Source organism: Colobus angolensis, unplaced genomic scaffold, assembly GCF_000951035.1.
Source record: "Colobus angolensis palliatus isolate OR3802 unplaced genomic scaffold, Cang.pa_1.0 Scaffold87, whole genome shotgun sequence".
In the NCBI taxonomy this organism is placed as follows: domain Eukaryota; kingdom Metazoa; phylum Chordata; class Mammalia; order Primates; family Cercopithecidae; genus Colobus; species Colobus angolensis.
The window spans coordinates 2679455-2692821 of record NW_012122598.1 but is presented as its reverse complement, the minus strand read 5'-3'; the positions used below and the strand labels follow the sequence as shown (position 1 = coordinate 2692821).

Below are 13367 nucleotides of genomic sequence, written 5' to 3'. Positions count from 1 at the left end.
ATCATGGCCTGGGAATCTATGAGAAATCTCTGAGTATTTTCAAAACAAACGTTTCCCCCTGAATTCCTCCCTGGGCCTCACTTCACCTCTCCCATGCTCACTGTCCTGCTCCGTCTCCTCCTAGGGCAGAGACCCAGCCACATCTAGGTGGAGTCCTGTCAACCTGGGACTGAGAGGCTTGTTACACTGGGCCCCACAGCTTTATGAAAAGAATCTGCAATTGTGTGTGTAACAGAGAGCCCCATTCTTAAACACATACACATATGCACACACATATTCATACATACATAAACAAACTCATACATATACACATATACATAAACACCCATGCTCAACTCAGTGGGAACTTTACTAAGAGCCAAGAGAACATGTGTCATTACTTCAAAGAGGAGTCTCTACCTTTGGGCCTTTTCTTAGGGGACATGGAGCCATCATAATTTGACCCTAGGCTACCTAGAACTGGCCTGCTGCTGCCTCTTGACCAGTTTTAAATCTTGACACCAGGCCCAGGCAAGTGCGGGCTCCTTTTTCCTGCCAATAACCCGAATGTTCTTAAAGATTCCCCATTCACTGGAGAATTGGCCTGAGAAAAGCATGACTTAGAAGGTGATGGTGGGATCACCCAGGCTGAGTAGGGTGTCTTTCACTTAGATCAGAAGATACTTCCAGACTTCAGGTGCCCCAGGCTCCCATTCATTGACCACTCCACATGCAGAAGAGACATGGACTGAGATGAGGACTCCCTTAGGAGAAAGAAGTAGCCTGACCCCACATTGGCTTTATAAGTTTATTGGTAAGACATAGGAGCAGGGAGGTGAGGCCTAAACAAGGAAGTACCCACAGATGAAGAGCACAAATCCCTTGGTTGATAGAATTAGCCTCAAGGGGTACTCCAGGCTATGTAATACGCATTGGCTATGCAAGATACAACCTCCCACCAGGCATTTTGCCTGAGCCACTATTGCTGTCACACGAGAGAGTTCCTGCAGGTCTATCAGTAGATCCGAAACCTTGTGTACCCAGGGAGCACATGACCAAATAGTTACCACAACAGGGTATGAAAGAGCAGCACAGGCAGATTGGGGTTACCTTTGAGAGACAGCCTTCCTCTGCACAGGGGTATGCAGGCAGAGAAAGGGCCAAGTCTTCACCCAGAAGGGGAGGCTGAGTTAAAATGCCTCTTTGGATGGAGGCAGAAAGATGGGCTCCAGCTCTCGAATCCTGATTCAACATTAACCAAGACTGAGGCAGAGAGGTCAAGGAGAAGGAGGAGAGGTCCACAGTAAAGCAAAGCAAGAAGGAGATGAGGACAAATGAGACAGAGGAATTTCCTAGAGGAGTCTGGAGCAGTCTGCCGGGCAAGGCAGACTACTGGGAAATGGGCTGCCTTTCACTTTTATCTCATGGTTTTCTTGGTGGGTGAGCTTAGAGCTAAGGTCTTTCCCTGGGAGTCCTTGAATTCACTTGCACTCCCCAGCCTGGTCCTGGCTTCCCCACGGGGGCTGCAGTTCCCACTGCCAGTGACACAGCCCCCAGGCAGCATGCTGTAGCCCCCGCTGACAGAGCTGGGCCAGTAGCCATAGGTGCCAGCATTGCTGAATCCAAAGCCAGCCCCAGCGCCTGCCGTCCCAGCCATGGAGCTGTTGATGACGGCTGCAGAGGAGGGAGGGATGAATGATCAGTGTATATCTCAGGACAGAGATGGCCCTAAGTCCCCCTCCAATCTCTCAGCCCCACTAGCTTAAATGTCTGCTTCTTAAGCAAACACTTCCCATCAACCATGAACTTGGGTTCATTTGAGCAACTCAAGCACGAGAAGAAGAACCCCAACCCTGCAAGACTCCCAAGTCAGGCACCTTGTCATTCTATAAACAAACAGGAGTAGCAAGGGCTTCCCTCAAGGGACAGATGATGCTCGAGCATCAGATAAGCCAGCAGGTTCTTGCATTTAGCTTTACAATACCTTCTGAGTATTTTCCAAAAGAATTTCCTGATTGTTAAAATTAGGGAAGTTTCTGCTGGCCCCGCCGTAAGAAGGAGACTGCCAAACACTGTGGGGCCAGCATTAAACTGACTTGCACAGTGGTCCACACACCGGTCTCCACTCCCAATAAGGAGGCACCACTCTGTGCTCAGTTTCCTTCATGCACGAGAGCCGGCTGGGGGTGACAGGAGAGGGGAGGGGCTGAGAGTTTCACCGCAGCATGGGGGAGACTACTGTGAAAGAGGCCAGTGTGCAGTGTCAGAATGTGCTGGGCGCTGACTCCACCTGGAAGAAGCAGCTCTGAATGGGGAGGCCACAGGTCTCAGCAAGGAGGGTGAGTATGTGACCAAGTGGTCAACAGGCAGAGCCAAGCTGTTCCCCAGGGGGCCGGATGGTGGACACCCACCCACCTTGTGTTTGTTGATGGACTGAAAGTATTCCCTCAGAGTCATGAAATACTCACAAATGCTCACGGAGTTGGTGTATTCTCCAGACATCCTGCAAGAGAGAAAAGCACAGGAGAGTCTGAATCACGTGGACTCCCATAGTGGCCCTCACTGCCTAAACACAGGCTGGGGATCCCCAGCCAGACCGGCTTAGCCTCCATGCACCCCACACTTGCCAGATGGCACTGGCTGTCCCTGAGTGTCTCTAAGCCCTCCCTCTCCCTCCTCAATCTATTCTTCCCACTGCAGAGATGTGGAACCTCCAACTTTGGAACCTCCAACAACATGACCACCCCCAAGGTCCCTCCTGCAGGGTTTCTCTTGAACCCATTTCTTTACTACTGTGAGCAGCTGCCTGAATAAATACATGTGTGGAAAGATCAGGATCAGGAGTTGTGCTAATGAACTAACTGTATGATTTTGGGACCAGTGACTTCTCTCCAGGTCTCAGTTATAAAATGGTGCTAGGTTAAAACAGGGATTTTTGAATGTTCATGCTTCGTGTGCCACCCTTCCGACTGTTGCTGGGACCATGTTTGACTTGCTCTGTTAGATATTTAGTATTTTTAATTGACTCTGCCTTTTCCACAAAAGTGCATTTCTTTTAAAAAGAAGTTTTATATCACCAGAGTAAATAGCAACCAGTGTTATTACCTAACCAAATGTAAATATAATGACAATAAAACAATTTAAAACTTTCGGGCTAGATAATGCTATTATCTTCCCAAAGATTCTGCACCTAGGATCTACTGTATCTTTATCAATAGGGGATATTTGCAAGTGTCTGAGAGGTGTTATTGTGTTTTGTTTGTCTGTTTGTTTGTTTTTGAGATGGAGTCTCATTCTGTCACCCAAGTTGGAGTACAGTAGCGCAATCTCAGCTCACTGCAACCTCCGCCTCCTGGGTTCAAGCAATTCTCCTGCCTCAGCCTCCCGAGTAGCTAGGATTATTACAGGCTTACACCACCACATCCAGCTAATTTTTGTATTTTTAGTAGAGACGAGGTTTCTCCAATGTTGGCCAGGCTGATCTCGAACTCCTGACCTCAGGTGATGCACCTGCCTCAGCCTCCCAAACAGCTGGGATTACAGGTGTGAGCCACTGCGCCTGGCCGTCTGAAAGGTGTTAAAAACACAACAGCGCCCAGTTAAGACTTTCTTCAAAGAGTCAAAAGAACTGTAAAGGAAATTGCTGTCACATTATCTGGCTGGATGCTGTTTGAAACTATGCTTGTGGGTGAATTAAACACATCTCCAGTGCCCCCGCTCCCAAACACACTCTGGGAAACTTTGATTTGGAGACTTGCAGAGTTTCTTTCAGACCCTCGGTGCCACCCACCTGCACTCCTCGCCCTCCAGCAGCTTGCGGTAGGTGGCTATCTCGATATCCAGGGACAGCTTCACGCTCAAAAGCTCTTGGTACTCGCGCAGCATCCGTGCCAGCTCCTCCTTGGCTTGCTGCAGGGCACCCTCCAGCTCATCCAGCTTCGCCCTGGCGTCCTTGAGGGCACAGTCCCCCCGCTGCTCGGTGTCAGCGATGGCCGTCTCCAGGTTGGCACACTGGGGTCAGGAGGTAGCATTTCCCCTTGAGTCCCTCCCTGGGCCTCACTTCACCTCTCCCATGCTCTCAGTGGTTGAGCCCTCCTCTGCCCTGCCCAATGTCCTAGAGCAGACACCCAGCCACATCCAGGTGGAGTGCTGTCAACCCGGGACTGGGAGGCTTGTTATGCTGGGCCCCATGGCTTTATGAAAAGAATCTGCAATTGTTCCAAACTTCAGATGGGAGCTAAGGGTGAGGGATGAGAGCAGGACCTCCATTTGAGGAAGGGGATTCTGAGATGGAGGCTCAGGAGAAGGAGGGGGCAGGGGGTACTAAGCAGTTCACCCCTCCCTTAGGAGTGAGTAAGGAACGCTCCAGTCCCCTTCACCTGCTTCTTCACACTCTCAATCTCTGAGCGCAGCCTTTGGATGAGACGAGTCAGCTCTGAGATCTCATTTTTGGTGTGTTTCAGGTCATCCCCATGCTGGCCGGCTGCTAGCTGCAGCTCCTGGAACTAGAGGAAAAGGAACCAAAGCAAGGACACTGACTCAGGGCCTGTCTGGGATCAGCCTGGTACAGAGACTATGCCTGCACTTGCAGAGCCTGGCAGAGGTGGGTCTAGGTCACCCGCCTCCCCAGATCTATCAGCAACCTCCCATTAAAGCATTGGTCCATTGCATTTGCTTGCCTTAAGCACGGCTGATCTCATAGATGGTGAGAATTGGCCATAAGGTCTGTTGAATGACCCAGACTGTCCACATGGCAACCTTATAACACACAACTCCAATTATGACATTCCTCTGCCTATTGTCCTTCAAAGTCAAGGTCAAATTCAAACTCTTACATGGCATCCAGGGGCTCATTTCTTTCTGCCCTCGCTTAACACGTATCTGACTCTTCAGCTGGGCCAAACAGTCCCACAGTTCCCCCAGATGTCCCACGTGCTCTTGTGTCTCTGAGTCTTTGCCTGAGCCTCTCCTCCGACCTGAAAAACCCTCCCCCATCCATCCTCCTTTTTCCCTAGCTAGCTCCAACTTAGCCAGTGCAGAGTCACTTCCTCCATGCGGTCTTCCGTGACGTCCTGGTTGGGTGCAATTCTATTCCTTGCCCCTGGTACACCAGTCCATAGGTCTCCCCACAGTATACTGTATTGTGAACCCATTTCCATGCATTCTCCATCAGACCCAGAATGAATGGATGGCAGGGATTTTTCCTTTTAATTTTGAATTCCCGGTACCTAGCACAGTGCCTGGTTGATGCTCAAAAAGAATCTGATGAATGAATGAGTGAGCCAGTGAGCTGTCCATCTGTATTTTCCGTGACTCTCTCCCCTTGATACCTTAGCTGGGCCCCAGACCACAGGCAGATTTGCTGGGCTGGGATGGTGGGAGGGATTAGCATGGAGGAGCATTTTGTGTGCATGATGAGGGTAGATTCAGCTACACCCCAAAACCACTAGCCATGAAATTTGGGTCATCTACTAATTTGGAATTATTTCTGCCTTTGATGTCATCTATTAAACAGTCACAGAGAGTACATCAGTTCTACTCAGAATGTGGTTCAAGCAGAACACAAAACTGGGACCGTTCAGCACTCTGGAGGTGGTGTACTGCTCTGTCTCTGTCCCTGGGCGCTCCACCCCAGCATGGCCCAAGATTTAGGATTGTTCCTAAAGATGCCAAGTCATCCAGAAGGCAGAGAAGGCAGAGGGGTTTCTCTCTTCACTCCTTTTGTTTTATCTTCACTCCTTTTGTTTTATCTTTGGTGCCAACCCTGAACAAGGGGCCTTCTCCCACTTCCCTGCAAGGCTATGTGAGCAGGATGCCTCCCTGCACACTGGTTCTGACACCAAGCAGCTTCATTCTGAGACAAACAGCTAAACATCTTCCTGCCACTTCTCTCTCAAGCCACACAAAGCCCTTAGAGTAAATGCTTCTTCCCCAGAGTCAACTTCTGATTTTCTGCCTAAATGCAGTGGAAGTTGAAGTCCGTCACCTAGATTCTGATCTAGCTGCGTTACTTGTCAGCTGTTGCCTTTGGTAAGTAGCTTGAACTCCCTGGGCCCTACCTTCTTTATCTTTAAAAGGGAATCATCAAAATAAGCAATCATAATACTGTTATGATTCTGGCCATTCTCTACCCTATCTTGCAACAGTAATGTGAAAGGCTTTGGGGACTGAGGAGTTGAGTTTGAACCTTCACCAAGAAGCCCTAGCCTATGTCTCCTAGACCTGGAAAGCCTCCCTCCTCCCCCACTGCAGGCTAGCAAGGAGGCAGGGAGAGGGATGAGATAAGATCTCCCAAGAGTGTGGATTCCCTTGAGAAAGAGCCTGATAAATGCAAGGAACAATTAGGAAGTTGCCATCTTGATCTGAGAAACCAAATTATCTAAAGAATCACTTTCCACCCACCACCATTAGGGGAGTTAAGATCTGAGGACTCAAACTTCTGCTTTATCCTTGGAGTTAGACTTGAATGAAAAGATAGAAATTACTTGATTCCAGATCACACTGAAGAGACCCCCTCATTTATGATAATTAGCAGGGGCGTTGAGATGCCAACTACTCATGTTGCTTCTCCCCTCCAGATAGAACTCTCTGCCTCCAGGGAGTTGTTTCTGACCTGCCCCACCTGGTCCTAGTTCCTCAGTCTGGACTCTGTTTGCACAACATTCACCTGCACTCGGCTGAGTGCATCCTCCAGGGGTGCTGTTGATCTAAGTGGGTCCCAAGGACAGAGCTGTGTCTTCTCCTCCCATCTGGCTTCCCGCAGTTCCCAGGACAGTGCTGTGCTCCCAGCAAGCTACGGGTCACCACAGTGAGTCATGGGGCAGACAAGACAGAGTTTGGAGCACAGGGCCCTGCACATGTCACTGTAGGGAGTTGTGTAGCCTCACCTTGGTCTGGTACAGGGCCTCGGCCTCGGCCTTGCTCTTCCGGGCGATCTCTTCGTACTGGGCACGGACCTCAGCAATGATGCTGTCCAGGTCCAGGTTCCGGTTGTTGTCCATGGACAGGATGATGGATGTGTCGCTGATGTGGGACTGGATCTGAGCGATCTCCTGCAGAGGAAAAAAGGAAGCATGAAATGCCTTCTGTGACTAGAGAAAGGTACCAAGGTGTGGCCCTGTCCCAGAGGGGTGGCCCTAGACCATCCCACACAGATGGAAGCTGCACCCCCTAAAGCTTATAAGAACAGAGCTCACAGCCCAGAAGTTCCAATATCACATCTGAAAACTGCTGAATGGGTTTGAAGCAACCCAGGAAGAAAACAGCCCGCACATCTGTCTGCTGAGACAGGACAGGAATGGGGAAGGTGGAAGACAACAACCTGGCTGCCACACACGGGACACTAAGGGACACAGGAGCCCAGGAATGCTTGGCCAATAGGTTGAGGCTTGAAATCAGATGTGCACAGAGAAGGTAGAAGGGGTATGAGGACTTCCTACCTCTATCCCTGGGGATTCCTGCCCAAGACCCCAGGAAGCATCCCCAGTCACAGAGAGAAGAGAAGCAGGAGTGAGAATATTCTTGGCTGAAGTTCAGTTCCCACTGAACCCATTAAGGACTCTGGTTTCCTGAAGGAAGTGAAAGCAGGACATCCTCAGGGCAGTCAGGGATGGATGGGGCACCAGGATAGATGGCCGCTCCCACCTTTGATCTACAAATTTCTCAGCACCCCAATGCTGGAGGTGCCCTGGATTGCTTAAGTTACTGATAAGTAAGAAACTGTTCATCACATATCTGTCCTTCCAGAAGACAGAACCGGAGGTGGAGCAGGGGGAGCCTTACCCCCTCGTACAGGCACTTGAAGAACTTGATTTCTCCGTCCAGTGCATCCACCTTGGCCTGCAGCTCCACTTTGCTCATGTAAGCCGCATCCACGTCCTATGGAGAATCCAGATACCCCCGACCTCACCTTTCTTCAAGCCCAGACAGATCTGTCCAGCAAACTGACACCCACAGGCCCTGCCCTAGCTAGCTGCCCAGGAATGGACTTCAGATCCAAGGAGTAGAAACCTGCCTTCCAGCCACAACTCACTGTCAGACTCACTGCAAAACCTGGGGCAAGTTTCTCATGCCTCTGGAACTCCTTCTGCCTCTATTTCTTAGAGAAGGGTGTGGGACTCTATACCCCATTCAGCCAGTCATTCAGCCAACAGAGGGAGCCAAGGGCAGCCACGGCGATTTGCCAGAAACCAGCAGAGTTAGAAGGCAAACCTGCAGCCCCTCCCAAAGCCTGTCCTGTTCCCCAGCCAAAGTGGACATGAGTTGGCACTGACTATCCACATCTAGGTTCCTGTCCACAAAGTGCTATGTGCTAAACCAACACCCAGGTGTCCCAAGATGTCCCGAGCAGCAAGCCCTTCATCTCTTCCTTCAGCACTTCGGCTCCAGGCCCTTCTGTGGGGGTGCTCAGACCTCAGTTGCTCCTCTCTCTTAGCCCAACACCCACTGCTGGGGGACTGAAGGGAACCCATGTACCCTCCTCACCTTCTTAAGTACCACAAATTCATTCTCAGCAGTTGTACGCTTGTTTATTTCTTCTTCATACCTGCAGGGAAAGCATCACAGTGAGCAGAGTGTGTGTCTGTGTGTGTGCATGTGTATACATTCCCATAGTGAAGTGGGAAAAGAGATGCCCATATTATATGCTTTTTAAGAGGTGTTATTCTATACCCTTGCAAGTCCGTCCCAACACACCAGGACTATTTGGCCAGAGTTGGAGGCTGGGTATGAAGTAACCTCCTCCTAAGCCTGGGTGGTTTGAAGTCTGATTTCTTCTGATACCTGGGGAGTAAGTTCTCCCTCTTCCCACTCAATATCTGAATCACAGATGCACACCAGCTACCCCTTTCAGCCATGATTCTTGTGTCAATCCTCCTGCCTGACACCCTACCAACAACTCCCCTCCAACCCTAGGCCGGGGTTCCAAGGAAGCCAGAACTATCCCCCAGGGGAAAAAGAAGGCACATGGCCCAAGTGTCCAGGACCTAAAGGCAACGAGGGAGGAAGCCCAACTGGAACTCCAACTCTTTTCCCACTGCAGAGAGCAGCAGCTGGGTCAGGGGTGGTTCTTTGGAACTCAGCGGCACATTGGTGAGCTTAGGAACCAAGAGGCTGTGGCACACACAACACAGGCACTCTTGAGTGGGGAGCAGGAAGGAGCATACCAAGGAGGGGATCACCTGCCAGGACAGCCCTGAGGCTGCCCAAGAGGCTGGTTGTCCACTGTCCAGTTTGCCTTGTTGCCCAAAGAAGGCTCCCATCTTGCTGGGACAGATGAACCCAGTACCTCCGAGGCCAGAAGCAAACATCCCAGTGCCTGCTGGGAAAGCCTCACCCTGGGAGGCAGGCCAACCTGGAGCGGCATCCTGCTCACCTCTTCTTGTAGTCCTCTACCACTTCGCGTACGCTCCTCAGCTCTGAGTCCAGCCTCACCCTGTCGCCGCACAGCGTCTCCAGCTGCTTCCGCAGGTTGCTGATGTAGCCCTCGAGGATGGGCTCCAGGTTGTTCTTGCAGTTGTTCAGGTCCAGCTGCTGCAGCAGCTCCCACTTGGTCTCCAGCACCTGGTTCTGCTGCTCCAGGAACCGCACCTGGAACCCATGTCACACATACTTAAGCAATGCGGAGAGGGGATGTGAGATTTCCCTTCCTGGACAGGAATTGTGTTCTCTTATGCTACACTAGCTTTAAAAATGAGCCTCAGTCCTTGAAAATTGCCACCCATGCCACTCACACCCCCAATCCTTACCTAGGGTCCTTTATCTGACTGAAGTTCTCACTCTGAGGCAGCCCCTAAGGTCGGGAGGGGCACCAACATCTTCATTTCCCTCTCGAACTATCAAGATCTAGATCTCCTGTCTCTTTTGCACTTATCCAAACCTGCCTGGACTGATGTCCATGTTCAGCCCAGGCCATCTCTCCAAGGCAGCTCCTTAGACACAAGCTGGCCTGTGCTAGCCTTCACACTGTCGGGCCTTCTGCTTAGGGTCTGGTGGCCTGACCCGTGCTCTGCCTATTCTCTCCCTCCTTGTGCGTGGGCTCTCCCAGCCCAATCAGAGGCAGACGCTCAGCTTATCTGGGGTCTCCGGCCCTCCTAAGTTGCTTTCATGTCTGCATCTCTACTATCTCAATCACAGCATTGCCCCAGCAGCAGAACAAGCATTCTGAAGTTGCAACCTACATATATATCACTCCCCTGCTTAAAACCCTCAGGTGGTTCCACATCACCCTCAGGGTCAAGTCCATATTCCTTATCATGCTCTTCATAATGTGGTCACCCCTCCTGGCTTCCTTCTTTACTCACACAGTGATATCGTAAACCCAAAGTCTCCCGTTTCCTAGACAAGTTCTACCATGCTGCACATGCTCTTTCCCTAGATTACCTTTTCCCCACCTCCGTCTGAAAACTCCTACTCATGCCTCACCACCCTACCTCACTGTCACTCTGGGTGAGCTTCCTCTGCTCCCCTAAGTTTAGGAAGTCTCTGCTTCCCAAGACTTTCCTACCACTTTGTCCCTCAGTGATTCTCAAACCTGAGTGCATCAGCATCACCTGGAGGGCTTGTTAAAATGCAGGGTGCTGGGCCCAACTGCAGAGTCTCTGATTCAGTTGCTCTGGGATGGAGCCTGAAAATGTGCATTCTAACAAGCGTCCAGGTGACATTGCTGCTGCTGGTTCCGGGTCCACTTTTGAGAACCACTGCTCTAGGGCACCATGACCTGCAACTGCCTTGCCTCATAGGCTGCGTGTGTTACAGACTGAGTCTGAGCTGTCAGAACACACAGGAGAAAGAGCTGGGTCACATGGCAGTCTAGATGCCCCAGGTTGTCAAGGGCATCTCCTTCGCCTGGCTTCTAAGTCTCAAAGGCTGTCACTCTCCTACTTCTCAACTCAGAGACCGCTCTCTCTGCCTCCTGGACACCTTCCTGGGCTAGGCTGCTGGCTCTTCTCACCCCTCTGACCCTGGTCCCTTGCCTCTGATGTCTAGGCTTTGTCCATTTCCTCCCTGGGCTATGTCTGCATCCTGGGGAGGTGTCTTGCCTTGCTCTGCTTCAGACAGGGAGCACCCCAAGGAAAATGAAGGTGGGGGGAGGAAGGGGCTCTATGACATGAGCAAGCCTTATGGGCCCAGCACCTGGGGGGCTTTGAAGTTATTTACCTGGTGTCTGATTTTGCTAGGAGAAATGATTTCTTGCTCTCAGGCAAATTGAAACCACAAATTAGGGGAGTGGCTCCCTCCTGAGTTCTTAAAAGGGGGAGCCCAAGATCAGCTTTCTCAAGGAAGACCCACCTTGTCGATGAAGGAGGCGAACTTGTTGTTCAGCACCTTGATCTGCTCCCGCTCCTGGGCACGCACTTTCTGGATTTCAGGGTCCAGCTCCACGTTGAGGGGTGCCAGGAGGCTCTTGTTGATGGTGACCTGATGGATACCCCCAGGCGGGCACACGGACGGACCCACGGACCCCAAGGCCACACTGCCAAACATGCTGCCAGCAAAGCCACTGGCCCGGCCCCGGCCAAATCCATAGCCTCCTGCCCACCCACTGCCACTGGCCACATTGAAAGAGATGCTCCGGGCACCCCCCAGGCTGTAAAGGCTCCGACTGCTGAAGCCCCCACTGAGCCCTTTGCCCCCTGCTTGGTAGGAGGATGAGCTGCCCCCTGAGAGCACAGCTGAGCAGCCGCTGAAGCCCCCCTTGGCAGCAGCTCCGGACTTGTAGGTGAATTGGCGGCTCATGGTAGGAGGCCAGAAAGTGGGGATAAGATGCCAACTCTTAGCTGGGATGCAGTTCACCAACCTGTGATCCTGGGTTCCCACTTTATAGGACTCAGGAGGGAGCCACTGGCCTAATTTGTGGGTTCAGTTTGCCTGGGAGCAAGAAATCCTTTTCTCCCAGCAAAATCAGACACCAGGTAAATAACTTGAAAACTCCCAAAGTGCTGGTCTTGCAAGTCTTGCTCATGTAATTTGAGTTTAACTAATGAACATGGGTAATTAGCATGGGCACATTATCCACAGAAAGATCTTGGGTGGGAGGTTTGTCGCAGTCTCAATTGCTGTTCCCCAGGGAATGGTGGGACTGGGTTTGTAGGGGTACAGAGGGGAGACCTTTAATTGACAGTGTCATCTGTGAGAAATCTCACAACCATGCCAGCATCAGATAGGCTGCTTCAGGTACCCTGGCTGAGCTGCTTTTATGTGGTTAGGAAGAGGCTCCTCCTGCCTGGCTTCCCAGGGTTCCTGGAGACAGGTTTCATGGCTGGCCAGGGCCATAGGAGAGAAGCACATTGGGAATCCAGGCCCAGCCTCTGTCTGCCAGCCCCCTGCTGTGCCCTCCCAGGCAGCTCTCCTGCTCCTCTGTGCCAGTCAGGCTGCCCTGCTCACCTTCCTATGCACACACTGACTTCTTGTCCCTTTACCATCCCACTACCCTGACTCTTGACCTTGAAATAATGGTCATTGGTACCGTTCACGATGGCTGACACTGGTGCAGCACTTTACAGTATAAAAGAGCTCCTCACACAAGAAGCTCATTTAATCCACTTAGTCTGCCTGGAGGGGAATGGTGATGATCCATATTAACAATGGGGAAACCAAGGTTCAGATAATTGAGGATATCATTCCTTTAGCAAACATTTAGTGAGTCCTTTCTTTGTGTGAATCCCAGAGAACGAAAATGCCCCAAAAAAGCACAGGCCCCAGCCTTGAGGACTCCCCTCGGCTGGTCTTCTGACTCCACATTCGGAGTTATGCCAGCCTTTTTCATTCATCCATCCATCCATCCATTCAACCAGCCAGCCAGTCATCTATGTGTTCACTCATTTATCCATTCATTTAACAGACTTCTGTTGAGAGCTGACTCTCTCCCAGGTACTGTGCTAGGCTCTTGAGTCCCGAATTAAGAAGACCCAACCTAGCTCACAATTTTGGAGGTGGGGAGGTAGGGGCAGACATTTGAATTTCATGGATCCTTGACATTGCCAAAGTATGTGACCCAAGAGTTTCCCAAATCCCAAATCCCAAATATATCCATAGTATAGAATTTGCTCCATAAAACACAAGTATTTCACTAGCTGAGTACTTGAATGAACACTTGGCCCATCCTTCTTTTCTATTTCTGTACAGAGGTTATGATAGGCCCCTAAAACTGTTGTACTAAGCAACTGCCAAATTCAACCTCCCCTCTTTTTTAGTTGTTTTCTAGTTAAGAATAATCATGGCCAGGCGCGGCGGCTCAAGCTTGTAATCCCAGCACTTTGGGAGGCCGAGACGGGCGGATCACAAGGTCGGGAGATCAAGACCATCCTGGCTAACACGATGAAACCCCGTCTCTACTAAAAAATACAAAAAACTAGCCGGGCGAGTTGGCGGGCGCCTGTAGTCCCAGC

General features: G+C 51.0%; 1 protein-coding gene and 1 long non-coding RNA gene across 2 annotated transcripts; one reads left to right on the top strand and one right to left on the bottom strand.

Moving 5' to 3' along the window:
* Positions 1-775: 775 nt before the first annotated feature.
* Positions 776-11740, bottom strand: KRT73 (keratin 73, type II). Its single transcript, XM_011930601.1, has 9 exons — positions 11269-11740; positions 9353-9567; positions 8464-8524; positions 7762-7857; positions 6867-7031; positions 4359-4484; positions 3770-3990; positions 2448-2482; positions 776-1653 (listed from the first exon to the last, which is right to left on the bottom strand). Exons 1-9 carry the CDS (start codon positions 11713-11715, stop codon positions 1397-1399), a joined length of 1623 nt encoding a protein of 540 aa, XP_011785991.1. The 5' UTR covers positions 11716-11740; the 3' UTR covers positions 776-1396.
* Positions 3051-8490, top strand: LOC105503610. Its single transcript, XR_001000505.1, has 3 exons — positions 3051-4582; positions 5495-6009; positions 6743-8490. It is a non-coding gene; the product is annotated as an uncharacterized LOC105503610 (long non-coding RNA).
* Positions 11741-13367: the final 1627 nt, after the last annotated feature.

What these genes read in the sequence shown, in the direction of transcription:
- KRT73 (XM_011930601.1), bottom strand. Translation starts at nt 11,715, where the DNA reads ATGAGCCGCCAATTCACCTACAAGTCCGGAGCTGCTGCCAAGGGGGGC. An exon ending in AATTTGTGGTACTTAAGAAG is followed by an intron (nt 7,858 to 8,463) that starts GTGAGGAGGGTA and finishes GATTCTCCATAG; the next exon opens with GACGTGGATGCGGCTTACAT. An exon ending in TTGAGAGTGTGAAGAAGCAG is followed by an intron (nt 3,991 to 4,358) that starts GTGAAGGGGACT and finishes TCCTGACCCCAG; the next exon opens with TGTGCCAACCTGGAGACGGC.